The sequence below is a fragment of the Canis lupus genome, chromosome 9, assembly GCF_011100685.1.
Source record: "Canis lupus familiaris isolate Mischka breed German Shepherd chromosome 9, alternate assembly UU_Cfam_GSD_1.0, whole genome shotgun sequence".
Lineage (NCBI taxonomy): Eukaryota > Metazoa > Chordata > Mammalia > Carnivora > Canidae > Canis > Canis lupus.
Genome location: NC_049230.1, coordinates 59340519 through 59359498, shown reverse-complemented (window position 1 = coordinate 59359498; position 18980 = coordinate 59340519). Strand labels below are relative to the sequence as shown.

Sequence of the window (18980 nt, the reverse complement as noted above, 5' to 3'; positions counted from 1 at the left end):
GATAGCTGTACTTGATGGAATGTTCGGCTGTTATACAAGGACACATAGGACGTAATGTTAAATGGAGAAACAAACGTTTAACTTAGATTTGATAGCAGCTATGTGAACACTTTGCAAAATGAAAAATAAAGAGAATATACTACACCTTTTAGTAGGGAAGGTAGTTGTGTTAGTTCGGTGGGACTATCATGTTTTAATTTTTCCAGTTTCTAAATATTCCTCTGTTTTCTGTTACACTAAAAATGCATGTAAATATAGTTGTTTTTTGAAGCCATGAGATCAATGGCATTACTCAACCAGGAAACAGATATACATGGTGTTTTTCCAACCTGTTCCAACACAGCCTCGTCCGTTCACGCTTGAAAGCCGGGCTATCAATTTGCTTTTATCTTAACTTCTCCATCTTTAAGGGGTTTTTTAGGTGGATAACTATGACTCAGCAGAATCATGTGCAAAATCAAGGGCTGTGAGATGGATGATGCCGGAGTACCCACAGCTGAATCTGGAAGCCGAGCCTCCTGGGATAGACTAAGTGAGCAGGGACTACAGGAGCTGGATGCTGCCTGTACAGCCTCCTTGAGGGCACACGATGGTGGCTGTCTGCTCACTGCCCTCACCCCAGCGCTGGCTCCCTGAGGGCAGAGGCAGAGCTCCATTTCTCCTGGGGAGGCCCAGCGAGCAGGCTAACTCAGAGGGAGCCACACTGGCTTGTTGGATCAACAACTCTCACAGTACTCCATCTACACTGGCCTTTCTGCAGATCTTGGCCCAGAAAAGGATGAGTCGGAAAGCACCACTATCTATCAGTTTTGCTCTTTAACATTTACCAAGACCTGCAGTGGGTCAGACATGGGAACAAGTACCTTCAAATGTACCCTCTTGAGATGACTCCACGTGTGAGATATGAGAAACTCTGAACAGAAAAAAGCATGAAATTAAAGCACACAATTCTATTTTTGAAAGTTCTTTAAAACTGAGGCCTTCGTGCTGTCTTCCAAAAAGAGGGTGGTAGGTTAGTCTTATTCAGATTTCACGATGATATAATTTTAAACAAAGGAGTGTGGTAAAAGTAAGAGTCTTTTAAAAATTCATTTGTTCTCCCTGAGGGGGAGAAAGGGGGAACATTCGAGGCAAATTCAAGAACCACACTGCTATACATATCCTCCAAAAGTTGCAATCTTCCACCAAGCACAGAAAGGATCCTTGGCCGGGCAATTAAAATCACTTGTCTTTTATCCCCTTCTTGCCAAAAAGGACCCCAGCCCTAACTAGTTAATCCCTAACACACACTGCTACTCCCAGAGTTGCCTGGCAACTGCTAGGAGGCGTGTCAGGGAGCAAGAAAGGCCTAAATAAATGAGCTGGAGCCTGGGCTGCTGCTTGACATGGATAAAGGGGGTTTTTCCGAATGGGGCTGCCTGGCTGCTTGTGGTTGTGTCATTTATGTGGACAAGAACAAGTTGGTGTGGCTGATATCACTAAATATCTTGGGCTTTGCACCTCATATTCTCTGGGTGACTGCAAAATGGGTCACATGCCCTTGCGGTTTGCAGACACTTTGCTCTCTGCCAGGTAGCACCAACCTCCAGAGCCTAAAGACAAGGTGGGATGCGATGTGTTTGCGCTGAACCCACTGAACACAACCCCGGCTCACACACTTCCCCGTTCCCTAGTCCCCCTCGCCCAGCCTTCCACCTGCCATCCCAAAATGGACTGTCGCCTGGACTCGGTGACCCGGGCCCGGCACCGGAGGTGCGGAGAGCAGAGCCATTGACACGGAGCCCGAGGAAACCAGAACAAAGACGAGGCAAGAGGGTGTGGCGGGAGAGGGCTGAGTCGGCCTCTGGCTCTACGACTCGCCGGGAAGCCACCAGCAGTCTCAGCCTTTACCCCCCTCTGTCCTCGGACGGGAAGGGGCCAGCTGTAGGGGGCGGCTGCGGTCCCAGAAGCGGGGCGACTTGCAGGCGAGCAGGGCTCCGCCCGGCCTCGGCCTCGTGGGAGGCGCCGCCAAGTGAGCTCAGCGGTAACTGGACACCCTGGGGTCCCCCGGGGTCCCCATTCTGAGCCCCGAGAGACGAGAGACGCCGTTCACCTGGCCCTGAAGACGCGGCCGAGCGGGCACAGGCCTGTGTCCGCCCCGGTGGGGGCCGCCGGCCTCCTCCCTTCCGGGCCAGGGAAAGGACACGGAGCCTGAGAGTCCGCAGCCGGCGGCATTTTGAGATCGTTCCAGTGGGAAAGGGGGGAAAAGAAAAGGCCAAAGGGTTCAAAGCCTCCGGGAAGCCCCGGGGAGGGAGGCGGCACATGTCGGCCCGCGGGCGGGCAGGGGCGGGCAGGGGCGGGCAGGGGCGGGCAGGGGCGCCGAGCAGCAGGGAGCACCGTCCAGGGTGTCACGTTCCACGCTTTAAAAAATCCAAACTCTGTGACTTCACAGTGGCCCAAGCCCTGTGGCCGCAGCCACCAGCCCGGGGGGGAAGCTGGCACGTGCTGCGGGGCGGCGACCGCGTGGGGCGCGACAGAGCAGCCGAGGGGCTGCGCCCTCCACGCCGCGGGCTCCTCTGCCACCGGCCGCGGAATGTTCTCCGCACCCAAGGCTGCTGCTGGAGCCCGGCCCTGAAGTCGGCCCCACAGGCTCCCTCCTCCAGGCTGCCCCGCTGCCGCCCCGGCCTCCGGCCTCGCCCTACGTATCAAAGGCTCCAGTGCGCTCGGATCCTTCGACTGAGTGAACCCACACGAGGGATTCCACCTGAGGAAATAACTCGGACCGTGCGTGAAGATTTCTACAAAGACGTTCATCACAGTGTGATTTAAAACGGTGAAAGGTTACTGACAACCAAAAGACCCACAGTTAGAATAGGGTGGTGGGCCTCGGCACTGACTGCAAATTGTGGGAACTTGATAAAAATCTCAGACACCTGCCTCTTTTCAGGGCCCCACAGGTGACTCTGATCCACGCCAGGGCTAAGAACCCCTGGGGTCACCTGATGGGACACGTGCTGCCGCTATAAATGATGTTGAAGAAGAGGTTTTATATAATGTGAAAAAATGCTTACAACATACTAAAAGGCAAAACCAAATAACTAGGAACTGGATTTCTTTGCCAGGAACACCTCAACTGTCTTTAAGTAAAAAACCAAAGAACAAAACCAAAACGAATCCTAAAACCCTAGAGCCTAGGTAGAAACATGTTAACATGTTGTGTTGACCCCAGGTGATAGGATTATGGGTGTTTTCCCATTCCTAGTCCTCTGTTACTTTAAACATTTTTTTTCTTTTTCTTTCTTTCTTGCTATTTTTTTTTAAACCAAGAGCAGGTGCTATTTTTATAACCAGAGAAACAACTAAAAGGCAAGTGGCCCTGGGGAGGACATCCTAACCTCTCAGCTCCGTGCTGCCACCCAAAACAGGCTCACCCCAGGTAGCATCCCCCATGTCTCCCCCATGTGGCCAGTGCCCACCCACCCTCATTCCTTCTTGGGCTCATATCTGCTTTGCAGTCAATTATTTTAATTAACTCCCCTAACAGTCGTGCATGGGAAGTGTTGTTAGCCCATCTTTCCGATAAGGAGAATTGCCTAGAATAAAATCTGTGGTTTAAAAACCAACAAGATAACACGGTGATGATGCTTGGCCAGAAAATTTCAGGCCCTCTGGCTTCCCTCCTGGCCTCCCACAAAAAACCTATTTGGGAGCAGATGAATGGACTGTAAGCACGACAAATCTGTCATATTTCATTGATTCTAAGACGCCGATGTCTTCACACTGTAACATCTCTGAAATCTGGATGTGCCCCACAACTGATGGCACCCAAAGACAGTACCCTCTCCTGTTTCGTAATGGTACCTGGAGTAATGGTACATCTTATGATTGACTGGCAGGCAGCTTAGACTCAGTGAAATGTACCATGTTCACAACCAAACCCATCATCCTATCTTCAGAAGCTACTTTTAATGACTACATAATATTCTAGCGCGTGGATATATTTTAATTTATTTAACCAGTGGCCTATTATGAACACTTAAGTCTGTTCCCTGTTTTTACCATGATAAATACTGCTACTGGGAACACCTTGGCATCAAGTTTTCACTTTTTCTACTTACGGGCATTATCACTTTCTCCCAGGTCCAAATCTTGGGAGACATTTTGATCCCTCTTGCCCCTTGTCTCCCATATTTTCAATCTTTGCAGACTCTGCTTGTCATTTCTTCTTCCTAGTATGTCTTCCTGGTATCACCACCAGAGGGCTCTCTGACAGCCCCCTGGTCTCTGCTTCCAACGCCCCTTTCAATCCAAAACTGTGTTACTGGTCAAACATGACTTCAGTCTAATCATATTTCTGTTCAAAAACTAACATTCCCTACAGGGTGAAGTTCACACTTCCAGCCCAGCATCCTGGGCTCTGTCAGATTTTGCTCCAACATCTCCTGCAGCCTGTTCTCCCTACCCGAAGCCAGGACTCCAGACAAAGTGGCCATGAGGGGTACTGCCTCCAGGCCCTTGCTCACTCAGTTACCCCCATGCCCAGAGAGAGGGATGCTCTACCTTTCTTTTTCCAAGCCTAAGCCATCAGATTCAGGTCAAGTTTCACCTTCCCTATGAAACTTTTCATGGCTCATTTGATCCTTATAACCATCTGGAGATGTAGAATAATAAGTATTCTCATCCTCATTTCACAGGTGAAGAAACTGAAGTTTAAAGAGATTAAGTGGCTTGTTCAAGGTCGTTACAGCTTAGGAGTACGGAGCCGAGCTTTGAGATCCAGGGCTTCTGTCCTTAAACCCAATGCCTTTTAGAAACAAGTGCAAGTACAACCATAAACTTCTTCTGAGGAGCAGCTTGTGCCCAGGTCATATACCCAGCAATTCCCACCAAGATTCAACAGTCTCTGGATTCTAGACACATACATGACAATAACGAGAACATTTTAAGAGTGGAGATACCTCACGTCTGTCAGTTCTCAGCAACACCAGAAGGGCTGGGCCAGTTATCCTAATTTCCTCTTAGAGATGGAAAGACAAGAGTATCTTTCTTGAATTATACTGCTCTCAAATTAGCACCGAACCTGACTGGTTTGGCTGGGCCCAAGGTCAGGACAGAGAATCAGAGCTGCCACATTTGGAGACAAGCAGGATATGGGAAACTTGCTTCAACTGAGGGCTTTGGAGGACCTCAGGGAAGTAGTTCTAAGGAAGCAAGAAGAGGGTGCAGCCTTCTTGTTATGTGACCATGACCTTGCCTGAAGCTGAGACAGCTTAGAAAGTCAGGCCAAAGTGCTGGACAGGAGACAAGGAACAAGGTGGCATGAGGCTGCTGCTTCCTGAGCCCCTCACTTGGCAGAGAGTATGCTCCGGCTGAAGAGAAAAGAAGGTGTTCACTATTACTCTGGGTCTCAGACACATGACACAGTCATAGTGGTTAAAAAAAAAAAAAATTCTTAACAATGTATAATTCACTGTCAAAGTCTACACATGAAATGCACTGCCTGACATATAATTCACCTTTCGTCATTTAATACAATAAAATGCTATGGGTTAAAACAAAGAAACAAAGAGCCCTGGCCTTTAGGTAGTGCAACCTATCCTGGGTCCTTATACCTACCCAGACCAGGCTGGATGTAGCTGCCATCACCCACCAGCTCAGGATGAAGGAAAGCGAGCTTTGTGTTCCTAAGACGAAAGGGCTGTCAGGAGGGTTGCCCTCCAGTGTTCCTCCCTATACACAGTGACCCAGGTCTCCAAGCCAATTTCTCCAACCTCTGTGGCCAAGAGGCTAGGAGTAGGTTGAGCAGAGGGCTATCAGACAAAAGCTTCTCACCTGAGCCAACAGACTTCTCACGGAAGCTGGGAGAGTTGGTACTTTCTTTGATTTTAGGGTGGACCCAGTATCTTTGGATCTTCACAATAACTTCCCGCCTCATGGGACAGCCAGGGGAATGGATGAGGCTACTGAATCTCAGTAAAGGTGAAGGGCCATGGAGGTGGATAACATTATTCCCTGGTTCACGGTGCACTACATAGCCAATTGACCAAGAGCTCTTTGGGAGCCTCTAAGAAGTGAAACCCCAAGCTGAGCTGCTTTCTTAAGTGTGGAGTAGAGGCCCCTCTATAGGAACAGATAGTTGAGGCACAGATGGAAAGCACTGGCTTTGAGACTGTTCAGCTCCTCCACTGGTCAACAAGTCATGTCCAAGCCTCAGTTTCTCCATTTGTCAAGTAGAAAGGATCCTCAGTAAGAGCAGGTGTGTGAGAGGTCTGGGCACTGTCTTAACATTCACAGGAGCAGTGAGTGCTTCACACATAGCAGCATGGATCCCTCATGCTAAGAGGAAGGGCAACGGGAAGGCACCCCCCACCCTGGTCCCTCATGACATGGGCGCATGACCCCTTTTGGGTGAACTCAACAACCAGATGGAGAGCTGGTTTCCTGTGACCCCAGAGGTAAGTTTCTCAGCCATGACCAAACGCAGATTTGTAAATGCCAAGAAGCTACTCACCGGCTCAATTTTCAGAGCGTCTCGGTAGCTGCCAAAGAAAGCAGCCTGCGCCTTGAGGAAGGCCCTGGCCACACCATCGCCAGTTGTTGTGGAGACTTTCTTTAGCCGGTTCTTCAGGGAAGAGATCTGGCAACAGAGAGAAAGGACACAGGTTCAGGGCAGGGTGGGAGGATGGCTGGCTAAGCCCAATCCATACAGAACTCTAGAAATTCCCTGGGAGGATTCTAGTTCCAGCTCCTAGAGAAGAAAATTGTACTCAGTATTAGGGCAGGTTTCTGAAACTGAAGAGAACATTGCTTCTCTTAGAGTGTATCAAGTAAGAACAAAAACAAAGCTACTTTCCTTTAGTTTCAATGTGCCAGGTACGTGTGTTCACATACATTTTCTAATTTAATTATTTCCACATTCTTGCAAGGACGGGATCAGTGTTCCTGTCTTATGAGAGTGAAATAGTCTCAGAGAGGTTGGATTATATGCCTAGAAACAAACCCAAGTGGTGGCCAACTGGAATATGAACTGAAAGTCTTATATGTTTTTAAAGATTTTATTTATTTATTTGAGAGTGAGAGAGAGACAGAGGAAGAGCAAGGAGATAGTGCACACAAGTGGGTGGAGGGGCAGAAGCAGACACCCAGCTGAGCAGGAAGCTCACATGTAGGGCTCGACCCCAGGACCCTGGGATCATGACCGGAGTTGAAGGCAGATGCTTAACAGACTGAGCCACCCAGGCGCCCCTAAACTAAAAGCTTTATAATCTGAGCCCAAAAGACACAAATTGTTTTACTTCCAATTCTACTCTCTTTGAATTGCTTACAAATAATAGAAATGAATGGCTTATTTATAACATATATACCTCACACCCGATACTCAAGATATACAATTATTAAATATCTGTGACATATATTTATTGTATTATAAATTATATACACATTAAAAATATATAAAGTAAATATACACATAATATATATTATCATACACTTCATACTCTAGAGGAATAGTGGCAGCTAATAGATATATATACTCAAGAGACTTAGAAAAATAGGCAAGAAAAGCCATGGCACTAGGACAAGAAGCCAGAAATATTTAGTGTATAAATGTAAGCTAGAAGGTCTTACATGGTGGCTAGAGCTGGCTTGTAAATTTGACTTATGAGCCTTCTAGTGGTCAAAGCAAAAAGAGAAACCCAAGTTGTGAGATTCTTCAGGTCCATGTAGTACAAACCAACCACCTGCACAAATGAAAACAAGTTTTCCTGAACATGAGAACTGAGAGAGATTTTTTCCTATGAATCCTCAATGTGGGAAATCCTCATGTGTCACATGATGGCTCTTGCCCTCAATGTTGGAGACAACACCAAGCCTCCTGGTCTGCTTCTAACATGCTTTTCATTCATCTCAAGACGCTGCACTGCACAACTTCCAGGCACACCATTCACCCTGTGTTTGTTCCATGTGAAAAATACCCCTGGAACTTGGCAACGGGGTAGCTTTGAGTCAATGGTGATACAACAGTGAGCAAAAGAAGACACAGGTCCTGTCCACAGGAAGTTTACATTCCAGTGAGGGATACACCAATCCACGGATGATGTCGCCACCCTGACGAGCCCCAGAGCTCGCTGAGGAGATCAAAGAAGGATTCCTGGAGGGCATCGGCCTTGAAGGGAAATCTGGAGGAGGAGCTGACGTCAAACTTGGCCAAGAGGGAACAGTGCTCTGAGTACACAGAAAAAAGCCTGTGGTGAGGAGTCTGGAGAATAGAAAGGACTGTGGCTCCAGTGGAGAAAATGAGGGAGAACATGGCTTGAACCAGGCTAGAGGAAAACGCAGGAGTCAGAAGTGCCAGGAGGACCCTAAGGAGTTTTTTCCCTTCGTTTTGAGGGAAATGTAAACCTACTGACTGTTTTTAAACATGCAGGTGACATATCAAGAACACATTTCAGGAATCTATTATGGGCAATATAAGATTATCTGACAGGAGCACCCGGGTGGCTTAGTGGTTGAGCATCTGCCTTTGGTTCAGGGCGTGATCCTGGAGTGCTGGGATTGAGTCCCACATCGAGCTCCCTGCGTGGAGCCTGCTTCTCCTTCTGCCTATGTCTATGCCTCTCTGTGTTTCTCATGAATAAGTGAATAGAATCTTTAAAAAAAAAAAAAAAAAAGATTATCTGATGGCCTGACATTATTTAAGGATAAACTAGAAAAATGAGATTCAGGTGGATCATGAGTCACCTAGTGTTCCTCAGATCCCTAAAAGTACCTGGGAGCCTAAAAATATTAAGGATCACTGGTTTGAGATAGATCATATAGACTTTAGGAAATGTTCCAATGGGGGCACCTGGGTGGCTCAGTCTGTTGAGTGTCTGACTCTTGGTTTGAGCTCAGGTCATGATCTCATGAGCCATGAGAGTGAGTCCCACATCAGGCTCTGCACGCAGCAGGAAGTCTGCTTACAGAATCTCTCCCTCTGCCCCTCCCCCTGCTCCCAGGTGTGCTCTATCTCTCTCAAATAAATATATCTTAAAAAAGGAAAGTGCTCCATGGATGTTATTTCTTATTAACAAGCTTCTGATAAGGGATTTTTATTTTTTTAAGATTTTATTTATTTCTTAGAGAGAGAGAGAGAGAGAGAGAGAGCACGAGCAAGGAGGAGGGGCAGAGGGAGAGGAAGAAGTAGACTCCCCTGTGAGCGAGGAGCCCAACACAGGGCTCCATCCCAGAATCCCAAGATCAGGACCTGAGCCAAAAGCAGCTACTTAACTGACTTGTCCACCCAGGCACCTTAAGGATTTTATTTATTTATTTATTTATTTATTTATTTATTTATTTATTTATTTATTTTATTTAGACACAAAGAGAGAAAGAGAGAAAGACAGAGACAGAGGCAGAGGGAGAAGCAAGCTCCCTACAGGAAGCTTGATGCGGGACTCAATCCCAGGACCCCAGGATCATGCCTTGAGCCTAAGGCAGACACCCAACTGCTGAGCCACCCAGGTGTTCCACCCTCGCGGATTTTTTAGTAGCTTATTAAGATATTTTACATACCATAAAATTCACTCATTTGAAGTATATAGTTTAGTGGTTTTTAGTATGATGACAGACTAATGATAGTTTGTAGACTATCACTATATTTAATCCCTAAATATTTTAATCACCCCCAAAGGAAACCCATCTTATTGTCAGTTACTTCTCATTCCCCACCAATCTTCCTCCCCTCCTCCTGAACCCTTCCATCTTCTGTCTCTAGCGATTTACCTATTTGGACATTTCCTATAAATGGAATCATACAGTGAGAGGTCTTTTGTGACTGGCTTCTTTCGCTCAGTGTAATGCTCATTATAAACAAGGTGACTCCATGTTGTGGTACTTATCAGTACACTTCATTCCTTTTCATAGCTGAACAATATTCCACTGTATAGGGTTAGACCACAGTGTATTTACCCTCCATATTTATCTAGTTGATGGGCATCTGGGTTGTTTCCACATTTTGGGTGTTATGAATAATGCTGCTTTGAACATTCATGTAGAAACTTTCATGTGGGGGACAACAGAGACTCCGAGGCCAGAAACTGAGTGGTGAAAATCCTCTGTTGCCAGAGCTTATAAAGATAAGCTTAAAGGATACATGAAGTCATGGAGCACAGTGCCTGGCACCCAGTAAGTCACCACTAAGTGTTTACTGAGTAGCAGGGGAAAAAGTCCTGTGCTGTGGCTAATGGGGTGTGCTGTATGCTTGAGCAGGGAATTGAGTGATGGCAGGGCTAGGGCTGATGTCCTTCTCTGGGTAAGTCAGAAGTGATGGGAATAGGCAAAGAGGGGGTGGCTACCGTGTCTGTGCTCAGAGGTGGGCCAAGAAAAAACATTTTCCTTTGGAAGCAGTTTTGAGGATGTCCCAGCACCTGGGTGTCAAGAGCCCACTGTTTGTGACTTCCCTCTCCTGGGACACATCAGGCCCAGTGCCACAGGGGGAGAGCCCATGAAGAGCAAGGCAGGCCACTCAGCACCCAGGCAGACTCTGCCCTGGGCTTTCAACTGGAAATAGCAATGTGAAAAAAAACCAAACAAACCATGCTTTATTAAAATATTAAAAATATTGCCCACTTCCCACCCTCCCCATAATAGAAATCTTGCCTCTCCCAGGGACTAGGGTGACATTTCCATCCTTTGAAATGGTGCAAGCCACTGTCACTCTTCTAGTTCCTCAAAGGCCTTGGGCCACCTGTGCTGCAGATTATTCCTCACTTAACCTTCCCTGGCCTTTCCCTTTCATTCGGGAGGTGTTTAATTACCTTGGATTCACAACGCTGCACTTCAGGTGAGCCTCTCCTAATGGCCTCATTATCATTTTACACAAAGAAGTCGTTGCTGATTGTAACTGAGCAAATATGAATGTGTGCCTTCCTGCCTGCTCCAGCTGGTCTGAAACCAGCCAAGGGGTCCTGGGCTCTTGATGTCCCTGCGACCACTTAGGCCAAGACTTCTGAAGACCTCTCCTCACCCTGCAACACGGAGAAGCTTTTGTCAGTGCTTCAAACTTTGAAACTTCAAGTATATGTACATCTGATAACTGGTGATAGCATTTTGTCCTTTAAATAAAAGTGAGGGATGAAAATCAGAGGCTTAAAATAACCCACAGTCATACATCTAAAACTCAACTTGCCAAGGAGTACTTGTGGGGGGTTCTGGTCAAATCATTAACACTGGGGTTCATTAGGTATAATCTGGGGGCAATGGAAATGCTGATGAGGATGGCTTCCTCTTTTAATGAGGTATCAGGAGGAAGGCAGAAAACAAAGGCAAGAGGATACTACATTGAACGTACCAGCCTCTCTTGAACACTACCACCCCCCTCCACTGTGTCCCCCTTGGTCACTGCAGGGTCACCCAGCTCATCTCCTAGGCCAGATTCAGATGTCAGACTCCATAATCCTCCTTCCCTACCCACCACCATTCTCCGCATCTTATCAGCACCACCCAAATATGTTCCAAATGCGCCCTCTCCTCTCAGCAGCTCCATCCCTCTTTTCTGGCCCAGATTGGTAGAGTAACTTCCCAGATGGGCTCTCGGTTTTCAGTGTCCCCTCAATGCCACCCACTGATAGTTGTCCTAGTAATCTCAGAAACATATGAATCTGGTCAATTCAATCCCTTCATCAAAATGCTTCAATGCTTCCCCCCCCCCCCCCCGCCTCCCCCCCACCCGCCATCACTACCTGCAGAAAAACATCCAATTTCTCAGAGCAATCAGTGATGTTCCACTCAACTGGTCTCACTTCTCTCAGCCCACTTCACATATTTTGGACGGATAGTGAATTACTATTTAGAAGCATACACTACTCTCCAGCTCGTACACATGCTGACACCTCACACAGCATTGTCTCTTGTTCCTTCCTGTTCTATTGTAAAGATCTATTCACCCTTCAAGAGACCATCTAAGTGCCCATCAATGGGGGCCAAATAAGTAAACTATACCACATCTTCACAATGAAATATTACATAGCTGCCAAAAAGTTATCTCACAGTACTTGAACTGACATGAAAAGATGTCCACAAAATATTGCCAAGTGGGAGGAAAAATGCAAGTTACAGCGGTATACAGCATGAATCATTTAAAAATTTATATATATAAATACATATATATATGTATGTATGTATGTTTATATACGCAGTAAAAATCTAAAATGTCATGTATCAAACTTTAACCATGCAGGGATGCTTTCACTATTTTATGCACTTTTGATAGTTTTGACTATCCTTCACTAAAAAGCATATGTTCCTTTTATAATAAAGAATTAAATGAGGTCTTATTCCTTGATAGTCAAATTAAAGATTACTTTGGGTTAAGGGAAAGAGGGAATTCAGATGTCCCCTCCTCTGCCAAGCCTTCCCTGACCCCTAAGGCAGGGCTAATGACACTCTATTGGGGCCCCTTGGATTGCTTAGGTGAATCTTTGGTGAGCTGCTACAGCTACCACATCTCCCGCTAGACTGAGTTCCCAGAAGGGCCAGAAGGGCTTTGGCTGGTGTAACCATTTAGCACTTGGGGCTAAATGAAAGAACAGAAGAGTGAGTGTTTTGATATTCTGAGAGAGGCATTTCCAGTGGCTGAGCTTCTCTGCTTGGGAGGAAAGTCTAGAATCCCATTCTTCAGTAATTGATAATTAGAATCTAGTCTCTGCTGGGAAGGCCTGGATGGGGTGGGGTGGGTGGGGCTGATTCTCATCCATTCTGCTTCTGCAGGAAGCCACCACTTAGATGCAACCAAAATTGCAAGGAACACAAACCTCTTGGTGAAAGTGGACAACCAGCCCAGTCTTAACACTGCAAACGTCGTAACATGTATAATGACAAAAAGCCATATTCCTCACTCCATGTTCCTGCTTTACCTGCTTCCTGAATGCTCTACCCCGCAGATCTCTTGACTTCACCTGCTTCTGTCCCCAGGTGCTCCTCAGAGACTGAATCACCTGAATCTAGGATTGGAAACCTGGCCCTCCTGCCTTAACCTTTTTGAGCTTCCGTTTCCTTTGCTGTAAAATGAAGTGTCTGCAACATAACGTTCGCTGTTAGGGTTAAACACAACACATGTAAGATGGATGCCAGTGGAGGCAGTGGACTGTCTTGATTCTTTGATGTTCATGTTTCCTCTTTTTCCTAGACTACTGCAGCCATCTTTTCACTGGTGGCTCTTCTATTTTTATCCTGGTCTAATCCACCTTCTGCACGAACTTGTCTTTCTAAAACAAGAGGCTGCATTCTACCACTCTAGTCCACTAAAATGTTCAGTGGCTCCATAGTGCTGACACGAAAAGTCCAAATTTCTTAGCACGTATCCGAGGCCTTCTACAGGCTCAGCTCAAGCTCCATCTCCAACATTGTCTTCTACTGAGTTTCGGAGGCCTCCAAACCATCCCTAAAAGCCTGGAATGTTCTTTACCCTATTCTTGAACAAAATCCTTCTATTAAAAAAAAAAAAAAAAAAAAAAGCCTCTTTCTGTGGTGCCCTCTGTCAGAACAGATAGCTCTTTCTCAGGGCACATTAGCTTGTTCCTTCCATTGATACCTCATCTTTGCAGGCCCCATGCTGCAAATGTGCTGGCAACAGTCACAGAGGACCAGGACCCAGTGCAGGAGAGCTTATAGTCAGGGTCCCCTAGACCAGCCACAAGGTAGCCTGTAACTACTTCAAAAGGAGCTCTCAAATGGTATATATCACCATCTTAGACTTACTTTATCTTTTGTAATAACCAGTATTTACATATCTTTCCCCCTCAACTAGAATGAAGATAAACTATGTGTTCAATAAAGACAGGGTTCTTTATTACTTAGCTGCAACTTGTGGTGGGTAGGGGTGAAGGTGGAGATAAAGATGGTCCACTATTCACCTATCCATCTCTGACAGGAAAAGATGTCCACAAAATACTGTCAGATGGGGGAAAAATGCAAGTTGCTGAGCAATATATACACTGCATGAATCATTTAAAAATCATATATATTTACATATGCACTAAAAATCTAAAATGCCATATATCAAGCATGAACCCTGTAGAGATACTTTCACTTTCTGCAGCCTCCCCACTGCTTGGATGATAACGACTACATTCCTAGCTTGGCCTGCAAGGCTCAGAGTGATTGACCTCGACTTCTTTCAGATTTGAGGCTCTGCATCCCCTCCATGGTGTCATACTGGCCTTTTTTGCACCCCAAGACCTTTGGTAGGCCTACTCCTCTGGAGCACTTCCAGCATCATCACCCCTTTGTCCACAATCCAGTGCTGTCCAATAGGCTTTTCTGCCGATTATTTATCTCCCATGTTGTCCGCTGTGACAGTTGCAAGTGAGCACTGGAAACGTACCAAGTGTGACTGAGGAACTGAATTTTTTATTTTATTCCATTTTAATCAATTAAAATTTAAATAGTTACATGTGAATAGGGGCTACCATACTAGACAACGACTACTTACTCTTCAGGTCCTGGCTCAAATATAATCACTTCCTGGGTCCTACCCCTCAGAAAAGACCAAGGTTCCCTGTTATATTTTCTCCTTGTACCTTTCCTTCAGAGACGTACAGTAATGTGTAACGGTGCATGTTGCAACAATTCTCTAAATGTCTTTCTATTAGACTGTATGTCCTAGGAAGGCAGGAGCCATGACCCTCCTCAGTGCTGGCGAAACATATCAAGGAGACAGTTCTTTTAAAAGTCTGACTCAAGTTAGCCTGTGAGGGTGCCCCACTTCTTGCATTAATGGTTCAGTGTCAGAAATGAAGTTATAAGATTTTTTGTTTTGACCAGACACCCAGCACAGCTGGGAGGAGGCAAAAGAATCACACTTTCTTTCCCCCTTTAAAAGCGGCCTATAAGGACCAAGGCAAATTGATTCTTCCTTTCTGGAATAAACTAGGTATCAAGGCTTTGTTATAAGATATCCTGGGCAATGTCTGGGTCTAGAAAGGGAAGAAGCAACTATTGCCTTGTTTTCCCATTTTTAGGGACACGTACACATTGGTGCCCTCTGCTACCTTCACACTGGCAATGCAAAATGGCAGTGTATCTATCAATGCCTTAGTTCTTGCCTCAAATTTGAAGCAAAAAAATCTTCATTTGTAAAGGCAATCCACCCCGCTGTCTTTCACAGTAATAGTTTCTGGGAAAACCAGGAATTCACTAGGAGAAAGGAAGATGAATTAGTATTTATCAAGCCCCCTACTTGTACCAAATGCCATGGCAGGTGTTTTCATATCCAGCATTGTATTAATATTTCAGAACTCGGCATGGTTATCACTGCTATATGGAGGAGAAAAGTGAGCCTCAGCCCCATGTCACATAGCAAGAACAGCAAAGGGCAGAGGCCAAAGTCAAGCCCAAGTCTATCTTACTCCAAAGTCTGTGCTATTTCACAGATTCTCATTGCTGCCAGGATTTCTTAAAACCAGCAAATTAGATTTATCCTTGATACTGGTTTATTTCTTCCCAAACTTAATATATCTCCATTATTGCTTCCTTTCATTCCTTGCTTTTCTGTTTCTTTCTCGAGAACATGGCTGTACCTTGACCTCAGTTGGCTTTAATTGCTTCTTCTGCATCCCATTTTCCCCTCAAAGATCCCATTCTCCATGGGGGAGTGGGGACTGTGCTAGTTATGTGGAGTTCTGAGCTGGCTGTGACCCCAGGGGCCCAGGTTTCTGCTCTCTCTGTCTCTCCTGACATCTCACTGTTCGAGCATTAAGTCAGAAAGTTAGAGGCAAGCCTTACAATCTAAGCAGCTTTTGTTAGACAAAAGGATCAATTTTCATTATGTGAATGGCTACTTCACTATATGCTATAATGGCTTTGTTGAGCATGTTGGACAAACTATCAAGTCCTTACGATGACATTCTTGGGGTAAAAAAGTACAATTTTTAAAATAAAAAGGCCCATTTCCACTATCTGCCAAACAAAGCTCAGGAGGAGTCTTGCATACACTAGAGCACTCCAGCCCCTCCCCACAGATTGAATCCAAGTCCCTCGGCATTTTAAAAGCTGAAACACAGCAGCAACAACTTTTGTGTTTTTCTACCTATTCATAATACTCCTTTTTTCTCCAAATGCTTTTTTTTCCCCCCAGAGGAAGTGAAATTGTCTTTGTTTTCCCTATAAAACAATTTAGCTTTAAAACACCAAACACACACACATACACACACACACACACACACACACACACACACACACACACACAATTAAAGCAGTTGAAAATCCTGCCAAAGCTAAAGGAAGCTACAAGCAAGATCTGAGCTCAGAATAAATGTATATTTATGTTATTAGGTGGTCATTCAATAAAAGGATTATTTCTAACCAAATATGTGCACACATGTATGCCTATATATATATATGTGTGTGTGTATATATATATATATATATATATATGTATATATATATATATATATATATATATATATATATCTGGGGAGTATTTTCAAAGAAGGGTTTTCTCCCCCATACTTCTGGCAGTTTAGGTTTAAAGGTCAGATTTAAACTATCACCATGTTTCACAATGCAATCTGTGCAGTGCCGCGTAATGAAATGGTTCAGTAAAGGTGCTTGTGGAAATTCTTTTAATTAGGTCTAAGGCTTTTCAGTTGTCAACATGAATAAACCAAGAACCATTCTCTTGCAAACACAAGGCACAAAATACAAATGTAAGTTACCTTTGAAAAAACAGATATGCTCTTGCAAAAGGGAAGTTATATATATATTTTTTTTTTACAACATATCCCCTGCCAATTTTTTTTTTAATGCCAACATCTTTCAGCAACAAAACGGACTGCAAATCAAAAATAAAAGGGGTTGGTCTATTTCTAATGAATCAAGACACTAATACCTGGTTCTAATGAAAAGTATACGCAGAAAGACTAAAGTTAATGGTAACTAAAAATGTTTGTCAAGAGATTAATGATGTTCTTCATGGGCGAAAGTCACTTATCTATTTAACTATTTACCTACAATTAATTCTATAGATTGGCAGTATTTCAGTCAGACATGTGCGTAGCCCATTAATAGAATAATGATATCTATTAAGATATCCTGCAAATTGAATGATATCTATTAAAAATGCACCAAAATGCACTTCTGCCCTCAGCACCACTATCTGAGTTCTAAAAGATGAGCATATTATCAAGACTCCTGCTTTTCAAAGCACTGTTGACAAACTAAACTACTCAGATTTGGAATTTTTAGCCATCAGGCTCAAAGCTAAATCTAGGGACCAAAACTTGCAAAATGAAAACTGTAAGAACATGGTGGGTTGCTTGGGGAAGTCGGATTATATTCACACTAAGTTCTGATAGAAAAAGCGAAACTAAATGAATAACTCCAAATAGCACCAGCAGTTCAGATTTAGCTGGATACAAAGGTGTTGGTAATAGCCAACTGGCCCAAGACTTCACCTGGAATGGGGAAGCTTAAATGGAGCAATGGCAGCATGGAACATACATGTGTAATGAATCAGTGTATTGACTGGCCAGCAAATGAAGGTATGTCTAGCAAACCCTGAACATGAAGGTACAACCCCCAAATGCATGCTGATTTAGTCTGGGTTCAAATTCTGCCTCAGATGCAGGCTATTTGCTGGAGGCCTCTAGGCAAGTTACTTAATCTCTTCATCTATAAAACGAGGTAAAGTACCACCACTCTTGACGTTTGTTTCAGAATTGTTATGTAGATTAAATGTCAAAATTTTCAAAGCCTCTAGCACAGTGCCTGGCACATAGTAGGAGCCTAATAGATGGTGACTATTCTTCCACACAACTCAACTCCAAAGCCAAAACCACCCTAGCCATTATTGTAGCATAAAAAAGAATAATGGACTCACAATTAACATTTTCTAGGGCATCAATTACTGAAATGTCACTCACTATGCTAAGCCTGGTGGGTTTATTTAGTGACCTAAACTCGGTGTGTATTTGGGAGTTAATGAAGTGCGTGGTGTTTACAAAGATAAAAGCGGGATTTGTCTCAGCAACAATCCTGGGCTGAATGGATATAGATTTCCATGCTTAGGGATGTAGCCAGGCCGGATCCATGGTGGATCACATGGATACGTCCACACAGAGCGAGATATCTCCTAACGGGATCTGGGCATCTCCACCTCCTTGGGGGAGGAAAAAAAAAAAAACAGGAAGGGGGGGTGGTGGGAAGTGTGTATAATAGATGTGTTTCACAGTGTCCCTGCTGTGATGAACAACTTGATCCACTTACAGTTCCAAACACATGATGCATAAAAGAGCTGACAGAAATTCAATTCTTGCAAAGAAAAGCATCTGCTCTCTAGTGGGAACGGCCAAATATTAAGCAGTTTTAAGGCAGGGCAAAGACCTAGAGCAGCACACTTCATTATCTAGATATAGCAGGAGTAAAGAAATGCAGAAGATTACAAGCGGACGAACGAAAAGTAGCCGAGATTCCAAGCATTAATTACCCAGAGTAAAATGATTCAAGTTAAATCTTTGTTACGACAAATATTAAACCCAGCTGTGTTTATGTAGCAGTTGTGAAAAAGAAGAAAAAGAAATCCGTGTACAATATCTGTGAGCTCTGCCAGTTAATTGAATTCGCTGGCAGCACTTCCTCTACCATGAGCCAAACATCCTCAAAGATAAAATGTAGCTTTTAAACAGACCTGGGGAAACGGAATCAAGAAATTTCAACCAATAAAACACAACTCTTTACTGGTATAAAAGTAAAGTAAAATTCAGTAATGAAAGGAAGGAAGTCTCTTAAACATTTACTGCATTCCAAAGCTTGGAGTTGCGGTTTATTGCTGAGGTCTCTTCTGATGTCCCACAGTGCTCCTGCTTCAGCATCTTTAATGAAGTCCCATAAACTCCCATAAAGTACTTGATTGTTGACAAATCATACACACACAGTCGGGGCAAGGCCCACTGGATCACGATGCTCCTTCTCTCTCAGCATGAAATTTACAAGTCGTGACACTGTCATGGAGAGTGGCCAATCCA

At 44.6% G+C, this 18980-nt stretch overlaps 1 protein-coding gene across 15 annotated transcripts in view; it reads right to left on the bottom strand.

Annotated features, from left to right (window-relative positions):
• Positions 1-18980, bottom strand: part of DENND1A (DENN domain containing 1A) — a 509324-nt gene that overhangs the window by 152779 nt on the left and 337565 nt on the right. For all 15 annotated transcript variants that reach the window (XM_038549421.1, XM_038549408.1, XM_038549417.1 and 12 more), the window contains one exon: positions 6491-6616. In XM_038549421.1, coding sequence (XP_038405349.1) covers positions 6491-6616 — 126 coding nt within the window. The remainder of the gene's footprint in view (positions 1-6490; positions 6617-18980) is intronic.